The sequence below is a fragment of the Lepidochelys olivacea genome (genome assembly GCF_965140295.1).
Source record: "Lepidochelys olivacea isolate rLepOli2 genome assembly, chromosome: 10".
In the NCBI taxonomy this organism is placed as follows: Eukaryota; Metazoa; Chordata; order Testudines; family Cheloniidae; genus Lepidochelys; species Lepidochelys olivacea.
This window is the reverse complement of record NC_140420.1, coordinates 17,819,246-17,837,757: the sequence shown is the minus strand read 5'-3', so window position 1 is coordinate 17,837,757 and position 18,512 is coordinate 17,819,246. Positions and strand designations below refer to the sequence as shown.

The window sequence follows — 18,512 nt, the reverse complement described above, 5'->3', positions numbered from 1 at the left end:
ACAGCCACCCCTAACCGGCCCTCCGTACAATTTTGGAAACCCAATGTGGCCCTCAGGCCAAAAAGTTTGCCTGCCCCTGGTATATAACTATCAGAACAAGTGTATCATAGCTATGCAATATGGAATGGGGCATATATTTGACTCTGTTTCCATTCTTTGCACATATGCTGTTAATTTATCAATGCAAAGTCTGGTGAGAACCAGAATTACAGGTGGTCAGTGGGAGGGGAGTGGTGCTAATTTAGAAGATAAAAGGTTTTTTAAAAACTAACCTGATGGTGTGCAAGTGCTAAACCATTCTCAGTCCCCCCTCCCCACGAGTGTGTTTACTCACATTACAGCCACTTTGTCTTGGTGTGTTTCACCCATGGTTCAATTCCTTTGGAAGCCTGGGAGTTCTCTAGCTAAATGTCTGCTCTATTTTAGTGGGAGTGTTGATTGGTTTGGTCTGCCCATGTATGGGATAATGGTGATCTACAAATCTGCAGTGTAGAACATGCATGCAAGGCCTCTGATCCTGTTAGCTGTACAGCTAATGTGGCTTTCTGTGCTACATGGACGTGCAGAATACCAGGATCTTTTCACAGAAGGTAATATACAAATGTCTCAGAAGAATAGAGATACTGAACAGCTCTGCAACCTATTTGATGATCAAACAGAAGTCTGGAGCCTGTGAGCCTCAATTTTTCTTAACCAATAGCTTTTAAGTTGTCCATCGCATTTTCAAGGTTACTTAGTTTTGCAGTTGATTTAAGCCAGGTCCACAAACCCTGCCATTACATACCCTGAGGCTAGCAATGCAGTATACCAAAAATTATTATTCTTTCCTTGCTCCTTGCCCTGATTTTCTCTTAGATGTTAATGAGCAAAAACCCAAGAAATATAACTAGTGATCAGGTTGTAGCTAAGTGAATTGAAGTAGGACCCTGTGCAGGCTGTGTGCAGGGGAAAAGAAAAAGTTGTAGGAACACTGCATAACATTTCTGAGGTTAGGCTGGTGTCTCAGCTTGTCATACAGTTATCCTAACCCTGGGTGCACTACTGCTGTTACCAGGTTGTAATTTGCCTGTAAGGAATTATGTCAAATACACAAGCCTGGTAAAACAATGGCATTAGTACATCAAACTATATGAACCCATATGTTTCCTCACTGGCCATATAAGATTTTCACCATACTGTTCCATTTTTTTTTTTTTTTAACTCGTGTGTTCTTCCACGCCCATGTAGCTGTACAGTGACAGACCAGATGCCTTTGCTAAGTACAAAGATCTAATTAGGAAATAAATGAACACACCCAGTCTCATTAAAAACCATTGTTTTACTTTCAAAGCTACATTACAATGAAGTTTAGATACAAAGAATAAAATGCTTTCATTATAAATATATACAAATCTTTTAAAACATTACAGCTGCTAAATGCAAAGGAAAGATTGAGAAATGTGCATGTTACATGTAGCGAGCACAGAGGCCGAGGTAGGGCTCCTCACAAAACAAGGCTATCAGTGTTCAGATCCTGCCCTCTTTTTTAATATACAAGTCTGAAAAGCATGGAGGAGATTAATTCTACACACCCCACGTGCTGAAACAAGGCTGAGTAAACGAGAAAGGAAAGTGCATCGTGTGAATCTATCTTGAAAGTAACTGAAAATGGTCTCTGTGCTCAGTAGTGCTGCTCTGCAGAACCAGCCCAGGTAGGGGAGAGTGCACTGGACTCATCACAGCATTATGTTCCAATGGCAAAGCACCCTGAGAAACCCCTCAGTTGATACTCTTGGTTACACGTCTGAGAGTAAGGCCTCGGTTGATGACACGGGTTTGAGTAATAGAGCCTGCAGCATCTTTGGTGTAGAGGTGTGCTGCCTGCGTCAAGCCAGCTTGACTTTCAGATCCCAGGCTAACCTTGCTGTGGCTCACAGAGCAGATGGTGGTTTCCCTCCTACGCTGCTCAAATCACCAGCCAAGGTTTTCCCACTCCTTCCTCTGCATCTCCAGTTTGACTCTTGCCTTACCCAGAGCAAAACAAAGGAAGGTGTCTCCAGCAGCACAGCTGGCACTCTTCATGTCTTGGCCAGAGAAGGTTAAAGTTAAAATGTGGCCCTAGCAGTAGCATTCTACAGACCTTGACTTTTCTGTTTAGTGAGAAACCTCTGCTGCCTGGGAAGAGGGAGGCAGGAACGAAAGCCAATGGCAGGGCTGTGACAGATGAGCCAGCCACTTGGCTGGAGGGGGGAGAGTAAAGGCTCTGCCTGAGGTAGTCAAGGGCTGTAACTCACGCAGCAAGGGGAGGAGTTTGACCTGAGGCAGCCTCAGACCCTGCAGACGAAAGGATTCAACATTTCAATGAGGGAAGGGAGGTCACCATGCCCCCTTTTCTTTGTCTGAGGTACTGGAGTGGATTAGTGGGGGCTTCCTACTCATCAGGTGGCTTTAATCTCCCTTTATAGGAGTTACCTAAAAAGCCATTGGATGACTCCTGGGGTTTTTTGTACACACAGACCAGACTTTGCCAAGAGACTTGCCCTCTCAAGGGGGTACAGGCCAACACTTGTTTCAGAGCAATGGCTGGAGAAGCAGAGGAGGGAGGCCTAGCAAATGGGTGGACGTCATCCTGCCTGTTGGAGAGCAATGGAAACTGAGCATCCGCAAAACAAATCAGGTGGTAAGTGGGTAAAATAATTTGCCTTTTACCTTGTAAACTGAGCCATATTGCTGTGGAAATGCTAGACCCAGGAGGCAACCACGCTGCCATTTTTACAGTCACTTCACAGCTATGCTAACACTTGTGAAGACCATCTCCTCCCCGCCCCCATCTCCCAGTTACCAGTGGCACGACACTAAGTGAAAGGATTAAACCAGTTAATACACACAGCTTTTCATACTTTCAAGGAGACAATGCCACCCCTACTGACTTGGGCTCTCTGGAGTTCCAAATATGCATAGATTGAATAAATATACAATTGCATTTTTACAATTCATGCTCTTTTGTACACAGCCAGTGAAAATGTGACTCTGTAACATTACGTGTAGGAGTTAATCCAAAGGTTAAGAAACAGGGATTTCATTCATGCAGGTCTATGATTGACCTTCATGGGGGTTGTGCAGTTCTGAGAAATAGTCTTGGCCACACCTGGTCCCACTAGCCAATGGGAATTCTGCCAGTTTACTGGGACCAGGATTTGGCCCTTAAAGCAAAGCTACCAAAACAGATTAACACAAATAGTGAACAATGTTAGTTAGCAAGGGAGAAGTAGAAATCAAGTGTAGCTCAGTGACTCACTGAAAGTTACTATCCATGTCTAGACATGCTTAACTGGTGCATAGAAATTATAACCAAGATTCATCAGCACAGCTACCTTATAGATACAGTCACTAACTGGGTTTTTGATGTTGAAATAAAATGTTGCTTGTGAGAGCTTGTGGCATTTTTGAAAAGGGAAAAGCTACTGAGACCATTAAAGAAACCATGAGATTTGCAAACAAAAAGCCTGTTGATCAAATTCTAGCCTTCCCTATAGTGTCTTTCAGTGCAAAAGGCCATAATTTGGCACCACACTAGCAGAAAAACGTACGTGAGGATTTTACATGATTGACTGCAAAACAGCAAAGGAACCAGTATGTTGCCCTTGAGTCACTAAAATGTATTTAAAAGGGTTTTATACATTCTGCATTCTAAGAGTTGAAATAAATATTTACAAGATTTAAATGGCCACAGGCTACAGTTGCAAGTCTCAAACCTTTGCTGAAAGAGAGTTTCTCCCTGTTAGTAAAGAACATACTGGCAGACCTTCAAGATACACTGGGATTTGTCATTCAGCTGAGGTTAGAACTTAGTTCCATGTGCACTGAGATTTCTAGTCACATCATCACTTGGTGCTCTTAAGTGGCAAACTGGGTGTTGAACTTGGTTTCATCCCAAGAAAAAAATGTAGAAAGCAAGTCAGAATGGTTTTTTCATCCCTCTCACATTGCTGCAACAAAGTTTAGTCCTCAAATTTAATAGATTTAGAAACATATTTATCTATGTACACTCTTTTGTTGGCAATAGGCTGGAATCCAAGGCCAATTCCTCTATGTTGCTTTAAGTTTATTGCTTTATCAAACTCCATTTGCAGGGTCTGCTTTAAGGTATCCTCACCTTTTTTGTTCAGAGCCATGTTTGGTTTTTCTGTGGTTCCTGGTGGATCTTGGGTTGATGCAGAACTCTTTTTAAAACCGCCCATCAGTTTAAGGAATTTTGTTTTTTGGTCTGAACTTTCAAAAGTAGCCGTGCTCCACTGGCCAAACTTCATATCCTGCTGAATAAAACAAGATGATTAGGAAGTTTTACCTGAACTATATCTATTATCCATAAACTCCTAGGATCACAACATTAAATGACACCAGCTTTAGGGCTGCAACCACCAGTGGGCCATAAAGATTGTGACAAAGACACCCAAAACCCTAGCACACCTTAGGAGTGAGCGAAGGCAAGGGAAGGAGAAATTGTTCTCTTCCTACTTCTGCATCCCACCTCTCTGCCTGCTCTATGCTCTACTTCAGGGAAGCACATGGTAAGGAACTGGCTGCATTAATTGTATAATCATATGATGCTCAGAAGTTTCATTGCCATCTGAGGGGGGAACTTCTCTGGAGCAGAGTGAGGTGGAGGTTTGAATGGGGTAACCCTCAGGATCCAAGCGCACCAAGCCGTGTTCACTACCCACCATCAGAAACACCACCATGAAACCCAGTCCCCCTGGCTTTTGCAGCCACTAAAATCTACAAGTCTTGAAGCAACCAAAGGGGAGACATTTTAAGTATCTTTGAACAAGGCATGTACGCTGCCTAAAGAGGAGACAGGAATTGCATGGAAAGACACCCGTGAACAGATCTACCTACTATATTTCTTTTAAAAACTGTTCAGTATTTGCGACAGTGAGTTTTGAACCCTTCTCCATCTAACCTCAAGGCAGGCTTGCGTGGTTTCATCTTGCTGGCAAAGCCAATCATAACTGCTTCCACTAATGAAGTAGTACAGAGGGGCTTTGCTGCTGCTTTAGCATTCAGCAATACTGAGTCCAAATGTAGGCCCCCAATCTGTAAGGTGCTGACCAGCCTCCACCCCACACTGCACTCTGTATGATCTGGCCCATGATCAGCTAAAGGAGAAGGAAACAGAAGGTGCAACTACATATTAGAACAGCTGGGCACTAATAGGTGCCCAGGACTGACTCCCGAGTACTTCCTACTGTTTGAGATTGTCTGTCTCAGATTACTAAAATGATCTCTACCATGTTTTGCACAATTACAATCACTGCCCACTATTTTCAGAACTTCTGAAGGCTGGAATAAAAACTACAGCCTAAATTACTTAGGCTTTGTCCAGTATTAAAGTAAGTGCTTCAGCTCCTATCTAGAACTAATGCAGCACAGTTTACCCCATATTCCTTTCAGAATATTGCACCCTTGCTTTGCCTCAATGCAGTAAATCTAAACAGAGGATAGGCCACGCATGTACAATTACAGCATTTACTTCCCAATTATGTAATGCGACAGTGTGTAGTCTGTCAGATTATGGACTGATGCTCCAGTGAACCTCCAGAGATAAGCCAAAGAATGTTCAATGACTGTTTTCAAAGCCATGGTAACCAATCAAGAGAGGGTTGCTGTGTCAGATGGGTTGCAAATGGAATAAAAGGTGCATCATGATCCATTTTAAGATCACAGTGACAATAGACTGCATCCAGGACATCGCTATAGCAGAATATGCGGTCATGGCACCATGTTCATTCCTGTTTTGTCTCCGGTGTCTCTTTCCTCTTTATCTTTAGGCATCCAACTTCTCTGCCAGCTGGACACTTCACTGATCAATTCCCAAAGACACAAAAAGCCGCCTCTAGCCACACTTTACTTATTCTAATGAGTTGGCTGTGTGGCTTTTCTAGAAAAGGTTTCAGATCTGTCCTCTATGTTTTCATTTTCACAACCTCAGCAACTTTTTCTAATAAAAGTTAACTATGAAGACACAACCAAATCTGGCCCATCGGTTCTAAGCACTAATTTCTTCCCCCACTAGTTAACTATCCTCTATAGGCACATTAAAAACACACACACAACCCATGGGACCATTGGCAACTGCTGTAGTTCACCATTCTTTAGCTCTAGCCTTCCATGCTTCAGCTGCTAACAAAAGCAGGAGGGAAGGAGTTGTGCTGCCCTGGTAGGAGATTCACGGGTGTCAAACAATGGAGCTCCACATCAGCCAGGGTCGTCTCCTTTATAATATAGTTAAGTTGTATGTAGCCCGCTCTTCTGAAACCACCATCTTCACCAAACAGCCAAGATGATACACAGCACACCATACACGCTGCAACGACTGCAATAGTGGCAGCAAGCTAGGAAGGGGTTTTGTACATGATACATAGCCAGTGGGCATAGAGTCTTTTCATTCAGCGTAGACTACGCTGTCTGCTTTTAAAAGCAGACTTTCCACATGACTGAGGCGTTTCACTTTGAACAGGATACAAACCACCTCATTGATATTTCAGCTTTTGTAGAATTTTCATAATTTTGTCAGACAGCTGCTGTAATAAGTCCGTGTCTGTGACACAAACATTCTTTCTGGGAGGTGGAGGATACATATCAGCACAGATGCAGAAATAATTACACCTTTTCAAACCCTATAATTTTTTAAGTTAACTGCTGGCAATTACTACACATTGCTTTTACTGCAGCATTTCCAGCTTACTCTTTGTGAAGCTCGCTAATTAGTCTTCATAGCTCCTGTTCTGCCATGTGCTAATAACCACTGATAGTTCAGCCTCAAAGGACTGGGATTCCCTGCCAACATGTCATTTTCTGAATGACTTCAGAGACATTTAGATTGCTTTTATTTCAACGTATGCCTTGAAACTATCTGAGTTCTCTTCCCAATCCCTTCCCCTATGCAAAAAGTTACACATTTTATAGATTTTGGCCATTTGATTCATATACGTTCATACTTTACTAGAATTGTCGTAGTCTTCTGGTGCAGTTCACAGACAGCGAAGATAAGCTGGAATACCAATAAGGCCCCCTCCCCTTTCTGAATCCCACTACCCCTGCTAAAGGCCAGCAATTACAGCAGCTGTCAGATGTTCCACTCTAAACCTGTCAGGGAGCAGAAGAGGCAAAGACAAAGAACCAAGACAAGCCCTACAGAGATGTAGGTGTGAGCTGCGGAAGGTGAAAACCTGACTGACGGGAAGGGGGCATATGCACTATATTTTCTTCATCCTCTTTCGGCCTTCCCACTCACACTCACACACCTGAGCTGAAGTACCAGGTTACATTATTTGTTTATAGGAGACAGCAAGCTTTTCAAATGGATTTGTCAGTTTCTCCGTTCCCTTGCCCCAAGTGAACTTTCTTCCCAGAAAAAGTGCGTCTGCCCCTCGACATGCACAGCAAGCCACCGACTTGTGAATAACCAAAGTGTCTACCAAGTCATCATGGAGACTTTAAAACAAGCTGGCTGGGTTTGATGCTGCTCAGTAATTTGGGACTAGTTCCCTGCTCTCCAATTCTCCCAGCAAACTATGTGCTAACTCTAGTCCCAATGACAAATATATGCATGGGTTAGTGTTATTTGTATTCCACAATAAATAGAAAATGATTTTGCAGCAAATTCATCTTGGCTAATTTTCCCAGAGGGAGCAGGGAAAATGCTACTTTTCAGGACTAGTGATGGGAATTAGAGGTCTGTACAATCCCACTGCTATTGGAGTTGGCTAGTCCGCTCCCAGCGTCTCTTGGGATTGGACTAATTTGGTCCGTAGTATGACCTCAAATCTGCAATCAGAAGAGAGGACTGTGTGCCAAGTGGTGTACATGACTAGCATACAGAGAAGGATGTAGTGCATTTTCAAGAGCGTTGCTGTGGACACATTATCCCATCAGACCAAGCTCTAGATTCATACGTACAGATTCCACTTTGTTTCTGAAAACCTTCGTTTTGCCAGATTCTCTATCAATCTCTTCTTGCAGAGCTTGCCGTCTAACCTAAAAGGAAAAAAAATAAATCACACAAGATACTGGTTTGTGGTGAAATTTTGGTTAACTGAATTCATGACGTAAGAATGAGATGACAAGAAAAAGTGACTGGTTTAATTAAGTTACAAGGCAGGTTAGCATTCTAGCCTTTTGCACACTTGATTTCAGAAGATAAAGCCATTATTAATTTCCAATATTAGCATTTCTTACAAATAACTGCAAAACATTAACTCTGGTACTTATCAAACATATTAATTAGAGCTGTTGATTAATCGCAGTTAACTCACGTGATTAATCATGATTAATTTTTTTGACTTAATCACACTGCTAAACAATAGAATACCAATTGAAATTTATTAAATATTTTGGATGTTTTTCTACATTTTCAAATATATAGATTTCTATTACAACAGAAAATACAAAGTTTACAGTGTGCAGTTTACATTATTATTTTTATTACACATTTGCACTGTAAAAATTATACAAAACAGTATTTTTCGATTCACCTCATACAAGTACTGTAGTACAATCTCCTTATCATAAAAGTGTAACTTACAAATGTAGATTTTTGTTACATAACTGCACTCAAAAACAAAACAAAGTAAAACTTTAGCACTTACAAATCCACTCAGTCCTACTTCTTGTTCAGCCAATTGCTAAGACTAACAAGTTTGTTTACATTTACGGGAGATACTGCTGCCTGCTTCTTATTTACAATGTCACCTGAAAATGAGAACAGGCATTTGCATGGCACTTTTGTTTCCGGCACTGCAAGGTATTTATGTGCTGGATAAGCTAAACATTCATATGCCCCTTCATGCTTTGGCCACCATTCCAGAGGACATGCTTCCATGCTGATAATGCTCATTAAATGAATGTGTTAATTAAATTTGTGACAGAACTCTTTGGGGGAGAATTGTATGTCTCCTGTTCTGTTTTACCCACATTCTGCCATATATTTCATGTTATAGCAGTCTCAGATGATAATCTAGCACATGTTCGTTTAAGAACACGTTCACAACAGATTTGACAAAACACGAAGAAGGTACCATTGTGAGATTTCTAAAAATAGCTACAGTACTCGACCCAAGGTTTAAGAATCTGAAGCGATGTCAAAATCTGAGAGGGACAAGGTGTGGAGCATGCTTTCAAAAGTCTTAAAAGAGCAACACTCCGATGTGGAAACTACAGAACCCGAACCACCAAAAAAGAAAATCAACTTTCTGCTGGTGGCATCTGACTCAGATGATGAAAATGAACATGTGTCGGTCCACACTGTTTTGGATTGTTATCAAGCAGAACCCGTCATCAGCATGGATGTATGTCCTCTGGAATGATGGTTAAAGCATGAAGGGACATGAATCTTTAGCACATTTGGCACGTAAATATACCTTGTGACACCAGCTACAACAGTGCCATGTGAACACCTGTTCTCACTTTTAGGTGACATTGTAAACAAGAAGCAGGCACTATTATCTCCTACAATTTGTATCCAATCTTGTCTGAGCGATTGGCTGAAGTAGGATTGAGTGGACTTGTAGGCTCTAAAGTTTTACACTGCATTCACACACGCACAAAGTTTTTTTTTGTACATAATTCTACATTTTTAAGTTCAACTTTCACACTAAAGAGCTTGCACTACAGTACTTGTGATGTGAATTGAAAAATACTATTTCTTTTGGTTTTACAGTGCAAGTATTTGTAACCATAAATAATATAAAGTGAGCACCTTATACTTTGTATTTTGTGTTGTCATTGAAATCAATATATTTGAAAATGTAGAAAACATCCAAAACTATTTAAATAAACGGTGGTCTATCGTTGTTTAACAGCACTTTTAATGGCTTGACAGCGATTACTGAATTTCCTTGACACAAAGTCCACTGCAGGTAACACACATACAAACTGCCAGCACAGATGAGGCTTGGACAAGTGAGCATTAAATCTGATCAGCTACTTCAAACCCTTTGGCAGCCACTGCAGCAACAGGTCCCAGATTTTACCCTGCTTTAGTGCTGGGCCCACAGAAGATGCAACATATTCCATCTGGTAAGTAGTACACTCTTTAGCATGTATGTACACAATAACAATCAATGTGATTTCTTATCTGCACACAGCATGTGCACACTCACATGGCTGGCTAGATCCAGACATACCTACTACTAGGATTTGACTTAACACAGAGCTACACAGTATACAGAAATGAGTCTATACCTTGTCTATATTTATTTCATCGCAGTTTCCTTTCCTTTCCTCTACCACTGTTACATCATCCTTACATTCCTGCAAAACAAAGATATAAACCTGAATATAAGTATGAATATCTACTCATTGTAACTGCAATTTACATAGTGGCAGTGACAACTTTGAGAACATTGTCTAATAGACACAGTGCAGTGTTGCAAAATCAGGTAAATGGAAACAGTCAAATTCTAAACTGAAAGTGACAATTGGGCCTGTGCATCTCCTTGAGGAGAGACTTCCATCAGTGGGGAGATACATCTGCTAAAGCTTTGCACAACAGAACTCCGCTTTTTCAGAGAGTATCAGGGACACCTGCGACCCTTGTAAAAGAGGGACTTGTAAAGAGATGGGGAACATACAATAAATAATCTGTTGCACAGAAGACGGAGACAGAGGCATTTCAGATTAAACAGTTTGGTAAAAAATCAGAGTTACCCTATTTTGAATCTGCAAATAAAAGGGGTGGGTTACCAGCATCAAATCTGTGACACAAACATAATTTACATTGAAAACACACACAAACCCGCTCACTAGGGTAAGCAGGCCCCACTGTAAGGACAACTTTGAAAACTCAGTTACAAAGATGAGATTAAAGGGCAGCCAATGTGTTGGATAAGTAATGGAGAGGCTAGGATAGTAGAAAATTAACTGAGCCACAGTGGTTTGACTAGCTGAGAGAAGGTGGCCAGAGGAAAGATTCATTGAGAAAACTAGAACAATAATTCAAGCATGAAATAATGAAGTAATGCTAGGACAAGGAGAAGATTTGTAAGAGACTTATGTCCACAGAGATTGCTATTTCTGTTGAGGGGTTTTTTTTCCAACCAACCCATGGATAATTTAACTCATTTTCCATATCTACTTTTTTATGCACTGAATTCACATACACACAAATACGTCTAACCCCAACAGGAGAAAGAAATGCTTTCCACAGTAATGCTTTCCACAGTAAGGAGAGCTCATTCTCTGAACAAAAATGAAGTATCCAGTATACTTCTACGTGGCCTAGTCCTGTCTCTTCAGATTTCTTTAAAACAAAAGGGAAAACAGTGATGACAGCAACAAACCAAGTTCAGCAAACAGAGCTGCAGTGATTTTAGTCTGAAGGGTAGGTGGCAGGCAAGAAAAGGAGAATTGTGTGTATCTACCCTTGCTAATTCACAATGACTGGGTGACCCAGTGTGGGTTACTGACCATTGAGAATTAGCAGGATCAGGGCTTTGTTTAGGGTGCACCAATCTGAAGTTTCTCCTGGACATGATGGAAGCTGAGAGCGGTTAGCACTTCATAGAATTAGGTCACAAGTACACATCGTTTAAAAGAAGCAAATATAGTTCTTCAGCACAGGATAGTCTTGGTTTATTTTGCTCAAGGCTATTGTGACTGGACTCCATCAGTGTAATGAAGTCTCATTCACATAAGGCACTGCAGACTCTGCTGCAAAATGAAAAGAGGGCAGTTTTTGTGAGATTTCGTGAGAATATGCATATGTGAGGTTTATCCATGTATAACGCACAGTGCCTGCCGTTAAAAAGGCCAGGTGGGTGAGATAATATCTTTTACTGGACCAATTTCTTCTGTTGGTGAGAGAGAAGCTTATCTTGGAACCAAGGAGGCTACAACTACCCTGCATACAATAAAAAGGCCAGCACTTTGGCATTCATGGTAACTATTGTTACCATAGTTATTTCCTGTTGAAAGTGTACAGGAAAACTGTTGGTACCTCAGAGCCCTATGCTACTCTCACTGACACCAAGAGCAAAACTCATTCAAGCAGAACAGGATTGGAGCCTCCTGGTAACTGCAGGCATGTGCTCTCTTACACACATGCCCCTTTATGCATTCATTTGGCCGGCAGCATGGAATATACCAGTGTTTTAAAGGTCAGTACAGTCAGCCCCTCAAAAGAAGGGAATACTAGGGACAGCTCAACTCCCTACAAGAAATATAGATTTTACAGGCTCTGAGTTTCAGCTTCTATTTCTGGACCACAATGAGGGAGCTGGAATGTCCTCTACATATCCAAAGTGGTGGTTCATATTGCTCACAGACGCTATGTATAAAAGCTAACATTAGTAAAGACTTGTTGCCAACCAATCCAAATTTGTTATAAGTAACTACAATCAGGGAGACAAATGTGAATCTCAGCTACAACATACTGCTTTGTATAGTCTTCAAAAAACTTGCTACGGGCTTGCATGCACAAGCAAAGCAGTGGATATTCTGAGAGATGCAGTGGTGTGTGACATGCATTAGAGATTAGAAACTGGTCCAGAACTGTAATGCAGTTAAACCGGGGACCAGCACCACCACCATCTATTACAGCAGTGTAACAATAATTAAATTTCTTCAGACCAGAATTACCCCAACATCTAAACTTTTGGAAAAATTTGGGGTAATTTCTTTATTAATTTACAGAGGACTGAACATAAATAGTAAGAATAGTAATCAGTTGCTTGGAAGGCACTTTGCTGTGCTTTCCATCTTCATTGTCCAGTACCATCATACTACTGCATTTGTCACTGTAAAGCTTATCTTGCCTGTGCACACATGTGAGCAGCTGCATAAATCCAAATAACGTCTAATCGTCTCATCAGGACAATGCCAATTTAATTAGAAAATTTATCACAGCAATAAAACCATCTTGGCCTTCGAAAGGTCAAAAGGAAAAATCTAATAAAGAAGGCTACAGCCCCAACTGGCCTACTCACAATGATAAATGTACATGCACTCACACACGTACCTTTGTGACTAAACAAAGCCCATTTCCATGCTGCTGTGTAAGCTGAAGACTCCACTTGTACGCTGCAACTTACAGATGATTGAAAGTGTTGGACGTTGGAAAGCTCTGCAGGATTCCACAGAACACAAATAACTGTGTATGGTGATACACCAAAACAGAGTACACCAGATTGACTGTGTGTTTTGTCTCAGAAGTGAGTTAAATGGAGACGGTATCCAAAGTAACCCCAAAGTCAATCATGAATCTAACATACGGACAATGTTTAAAAAAAATATGAGGGAGTAACTCCAATACTCTCCACACGACTGCTGGAGCACGCTGAGTGCTAACTACCACAGCAGCAGAGTGAAGCCTGAGCCAGGAAGGATGTTAATTTTACAGATTTAAGTAGTGGAATGAGAATTAGTGGTTAGAGCACAAACTAAGGAGGCAGTGAGTTATATTCCCTGCTCTGCTGACTCACAGTGTGGCTTTGGGTATGTCCTATCTTATCTGTGCCTAAGCTTTCCCTGGTGTAAAGCAGTTGGAGTAGTAATTACTTCTAAGGGTTGTTGAGACATAATGTATGTAAAGCTCTTGCAGAGCCTTAGATAAGAGGCTCTGTGGAAGTGCAGAATATCATACAGTAATATTGTCATCTAGGGTCTGAGTTTTAAAGGTGCTGAGCACATACAGCTCCTATGGACTTCAATGGCAGTTATGGGTTCTCGGCCCCTATGCTTATATGGGGTCAGGAAAGAAAGTGATAAAATGATCATATAAATAGTAACTTGCTATCACTACTCTTAAATAAGAGTTGAACATTTTGAAAAACTTCAGAGAAAAAACGTTAATTTGAAAATGCTCAGTTTGAGGATTGTTTGTAGAAGTACACCAGGTAAGTGTTTCTATTCATCCCAGCCCTCATTATCTTATGTCAAAAGACCATTTCTCCATGTACGTTCCACCCAACAGCAAGTTCATTTGGCTATTCAATTGACACCACAATTTAAGAATTCCTAATGGGATTTCTGTAATAAATAGTCAATCAGCTGGAGTTCTGCTCCAATTAACTTGAGTCACAGACTTCTGGAGCTTTAGATTACCCATCACCTAAATGCCTGTTTGTTTTATTTACCCTTTGGTGGATTGTTTTGATTTAGGGTTTATTGTGTTTCATTAACAAGTGAGTTTTGGTTTAGGTTTCATCCTAACATTTGGTCTACCAGGGTTTGCAGATCAATATTTGAAGTCTTGTACACATTTGGGATTTTCTGAAAGGCCTTGTCCACATAAGGCATTTTTTCCCTTTAAACTTCTCCCACAATTGCTACCACTAGTATAGGTAGCTTCTCCAGCAATGTCAACAATAAGAGAACTTTTAGGGGGAAAAAAGGCCTAGAACAGACAAGGTGTTGGTGGACACTAGCATTTTACCATCATGTCTTGGAGACACAGGTCTCGATGGCATAGTGATAAAAACACTGGTACTCCACTCTATACTAGTGCTGCTACTATCAACAGTGGGATGGGTCTGAGAAAGTTCAGAGCATAGACACAGACTTTGGTTTTGTGTCAACTCCTCCGGGTAGTTACATAAGTAATTTGTGCATTTTACATTTTTGTAATTAGAGCACACTAAGTGGCTATAGCAATAGGCATTAAAAAATAAAATACTTCTCTGCCTCTCAGGACTGGTGTCAGACTTAGATCATTAAACTCTGATCCTGCTGGCTGTTCCTCACTTTGACCCTGCACCTGACTGCAGCCCCAATTATATAAATGTGGCCCTGCACAGTCCATCCATGTGGAACAGCTTGCAAGACTGGACTCTTCATGTGTACATAAAAAGCTTTGAGCGCCTCAGTGGCAAGATGGAAAGACGATTACATTTAGAGCTTACCATTGCCTCATTTTCTGTTTTTATAGTGACCTTCTTCTTTTTCAATCTTGGCTCTTCAGCACAGTTCTGCGATCCCTGTTTATTTCTTTTCTTACCCTTATTGTCACAGTGCACATTATTATTTTCTCGAAGTCCCTCATCTATATTATCCACTGCAAGGTCTTCCGTTGGTTTGGATTTCTTTTTCTTGTTCTTTCTATTACTTTTAATTGGCGTCATCTTTTCACCTTCAGATATTTCCCCATCTTCATCCATAAGGTTTACAGGCTCAGTTACTTTCTCCTCTTCCTTCTGAATCTTTTTCTTTTTCTTCTTGGTTACTTCACTGTCATCTTCAGAATACTCTCTGTGTTTTCTACCGTGTGCTTTTTCCTGGGACTTGGCTTTTTCTTTTCTTGGAAGGTGTTTATTAGAAACTCCATGACTTTGGTCCTGATTATCCTCACATGTTAAGGAAGAAAAATCTTTGCTTTTTTTCTTCCTCTTGGTTACTTCTCTGTCACTTTCTGAGTTCTGGACAATGTTTTCTTTTTGTTTTTTTCTTATTAATGTGTTTTCCTGGGAATCGGTTTCTTGATTTTTTCTGAAGTCTCGTGTTGAAAGCTTCTCAGAAACACCGGGATTGTTGTCCTGATCACCTGCCAGTGTTAAGGAGTCACGTTTGTCTTTCTTTTTCTTCTTCTTCATTATATCACTCTCTCCAGCAGAGTTCTGGACAATATCCTTTCTGTGTTTTTTACCAGCGAGTGCTTTTTCCCGTAAAGTGGTTTTATTTATTTTTTTAAGGTTTTTATTAGAAATTTCATGATCACTGTCTAGAATTTCTATCACTGTTAAGGAAGAAATGTCTCTCTCTTTCTTTTTCTTCTTCTTCTTGGTTACTTCACTGTGACCTTCCGAGTACTGGGAGATATTCTCTCTGTGATTTTTACCAATGACTGTATTTTCCTGAGAATGAATTGTGTATTTCTTTGGAAGGTATTGATCACTGTCCTGATTATTCTCCAACGGTAACAAGGAAAGACCTTGGCCTTTCTTTGACTTCTTTTTGAAAACTTTAGATTTCTTCTTTATTTCTTTTACCGGCTCAGACTCTGAATTGCTTTCTATTGTCACAGGGCTGTCAGAACATGCTCTTTTATTTAATTTGGAGCCAACTTTATTCTTTTTACTAAGATTTAATTGATCTGAATCCTCTTCTGTTAAGCATTTCTTTTTCTTCACCTTAGTTTTTGCTTGTGTGTCAGATTGGAGGTCTTCTTCAATTTTGATGACAGTTTGGCTCCCAGTGCTCTTCACTTTTTTCTTTTTCTGTGTCGTTTCCTCATAAACACTCTCTCCCTCTTCATTTATTATCATTCTGAAAAACATACTACAGGTTAGTGCACAGCTTTCTGCTTAGCGCTTCCCACTCTTTTAAAGTGTTAATTCTACTTGAACTATGGAGAGGGGGAAAAAAATACTGGTCTGATTTTCTGACATGCTCAGAACCCACAGCTCCCTTAGCCTAATTTAAATGTCCAAGGAACAGCTCTGAAGATCAGACTATAAACATTTCTTACAAGGTTAAATCCATCAGCTATTTCCCTTGATGGAGGCTCTGTCCACTCAGATCAGATCCATGCTAGCTACAAACACACTGAAAGCCTGCTCGGGATAGCATGATTTTCCTGAGCATTGTCAGTAGGGATTCTTTTCTGAGCTATACTGATCCTACCATGATAGACAGCTTTCTGTAATAGGAGGGCAGACTCTGTGCCCTACATAGGCAAACAAGAACCTTCAGATTCATCCTGTTTGCAGGTGCTCACAACCAACATGAAGGTGCAGGCAATCACTAACAGATAGATTCAGTTATCTTCAAACATAAGAAGGGACAGAAGGCTGAGTCCTTGCAACAGTCACGCTTGGAGGAAAAGATTAGGCTTTTATATTTGAGTTGCCCACTTCCTGAGGTGAGTTTTATCGGTAAATTTGGACTACATACAGTATCTGTACACTCTGATTGGAGCAGGGTGGGAATACCACTTTCTTTGCGACCTCCCCACCACTTGCTGTCTATCATACAGGACTCTGACAGAACCAGAATAGCCAGGGGAAGAGCTAGTTGACCATAATCACATTTAATTTATCCCACCCTGTGCTTAATGTAGTGTTTGCTGTTCCAGTGTAAACAAGGCTTGGAAGATTACTCTGTTTCAGCTTCAGTTCTGAACAATAACCTTTCAGAAAGGAATGAAGTGAGATGGTTGAATCTTATTACCCCACCAACTGTCCCTCTTTCAAAGATATTATACTGGAGCTTCCATGGCACAGATGTTTGTGGATCTGAATTCTGCCACCAGTCAAGGTATTAAGGAGGCAACTTGGGTGGTGGAATTTAGTATGTCCAGATGCCTCCCACAGACTGCAGCAAAAAATGAGTTCCTAGTAGGTTTTTTTCCCTTTCTCCTTGCAGGCAGCTATCCTGTCTGAACAGGCCCCAAAATATGCAGCCAAGGCGACTTTTTAAAGACTTTGTTAGCTCAGCTCTGAGCTGTAACAATAGGTCATACTCTAAATCTAGGCAGAAATGCAGAACCGACAGCTCTGACCGTGTTCTCCATTTATCAGAGTGGGATAAAAAAAATAAAACTTTGGGCTATACCCACCTTGGGGAGGATCTCTCACAAGCAGGGGACAGGAAACCCGCATTTGCTAGTTTTCCTACACATTATCCCCTCAGAGGCATACAGTTCATGTGGCCCCTCAACAAAGCCAGCAGGAATGTTGTCCTCCCCCAAACCAGAAAGTCCCTCAAGATCCCAAGGTGCAGAAGCCATTTGCATAGAGGCCCTGTGCCCTGTCAGTTTTCCGCCGGCTCTCCCTGTCTGCTGCTGCAACTGAGACCCACCCAGAGGGGGCTTCACAGCCGAGAGAGAGAAGAGTGGGTAAACTAATGTAACAATAGGTTTCATAGGTAGACAGCACAGGGGCTACACCACCTTCCGTGCTACGGCCTCTGCCGGCGCGACGACTGGGGGAGCAGTCGTGGGCCCTAGTTCATCCTAGGGCTGACACGGCTTCAGCGAGGGATCGGTTCTTGGAAGGCTGTGGTGTGGCTTTGTTCCGTGAAGCCGGCCCGATTTTGGCCTTCATGCTCCACAGGATCCGTCCCTGGTTTTACTGACACGCGTGACGGATTTCCATGGCTTTCAGAGGATGGTAACAATACGTTTATTGGCATTAGCGGCAAATTCGGTCCCCTGCCCCCACCAGCCAACCGCCTCCCGCGCCCCTCGCGCGCCCACGCTTCTACCCCGCCTCCAACCCAGAGTCCGCACCAGCTTCCGGCCCCGCGCTCGCTCCACCGCCAGCACCGGGAGGCCTCTTACCTGTGGGCCCACGTGCAACTCCTCCCCTCCCCCTCCTCCTCCTCCTCCCCCCGCCCAGCGTGTCCGTCGAGCCCGGGCAGCGCTGACCCGGAAGCGGAAGGCAGGGCCTGGCGCGGGCTCCTCTGGGTAATCTCCGCCAGCTGCTTGGGGGTTGCTTGGTAACCGCGCTCCTCCATGGCTGTAGCTCAGGGACCGAAGACGCTCTGGGAGCAAATCTGTGCTGGTGAGAGAGACACCCCCGCCCCCCGTCACCGCTCGG

The 18,512-nt window shown here is 41.9% G+C and overlaps 2 protein-coding genes across 5 annotated transcripts in view; one reads left to right on the top strand and one right to left on the bottom strand.

Annotated features, from left to right (window-relative positions):
- Positions 1-1,300: 1,300 nt before the first annotated feature.
- On the bottom strand, positions 1,301-18,444 carry KNOP1 (lysine rich nucleolar protein 1). 2 transcript variants are annotated; one of them, XM_084641811.1, is made up of 5 exons: positions 18,254-18,444; positions 14,880-16,239; positions 10,225-10,293; positions 7,942-8,019; positions 1,301-4,295 (listed from the first exon to the last, which is right to left on the bottom strand). In XM_084641811.1, the coding sequence occupies exons 1-5, from the start codon at positions 18,427-18,429 to the stop codon at positions 3,981-3,983; spliced, it is 1,998 nt and encodes a 665-aa protein (XP_084497937.1). In that variant the 5' UTR covers positions 18,430-18,444; the 3' UTR covers positions 1,301-3,980. The 2 variants fall into 2 exon arrangements, with proteins under 2 accessions (XP_084497937.1, XP_084497938.1); XM_084641812.1 differs by having other exon boundaries at positions 18,203-18,286.
- IQCK (IQ motif containing K) overlaps positions 18,385-18,512 on the top strand; it is a 95,468-nt gene continuing 95,340 nt past the window's right edge. For all 3 annotated transcript variants that reach the window (XM_084641817.1, XM_084641818.1, XM_084641820.1), the window contains exon 1: positions 18,385-18,476. In XM_084641817.1, coding sequence (XP_084497943.1) covers positions 18,428-18,476 — 49 coding nt within the window. In that variant the 5' untranslated portion in view covers positions 18,385-18,427. The remainder of the gene's footprint in view (positions 18,477-18,512) is intronic.

Bases quoted from the DNA above. Each gene is read 5' to 3' on its own strand.
- KNOP1 (XM_084641811.1), bottom strand. From the start codon at position 18,429: ATGGAGGAGCGCGGTTACCAAGCAACCCCCAAGCAGCTGGCGGAGATT. The intron at 8,020-10,224 runs GTATAGACTCAT...TTTTCCTTTTAG, and splicing joins ATGAAATAAATATAGACAAG to GTTAGACGGCAAGCTCTGCA. The intron at 4,296-7,941 runs GTACGTATGAAT...TGTTTTATTCAG, and splicing joins TCAGAAACAAAGTGGAATCT to CAGGATATGAAGTTTGGCCA.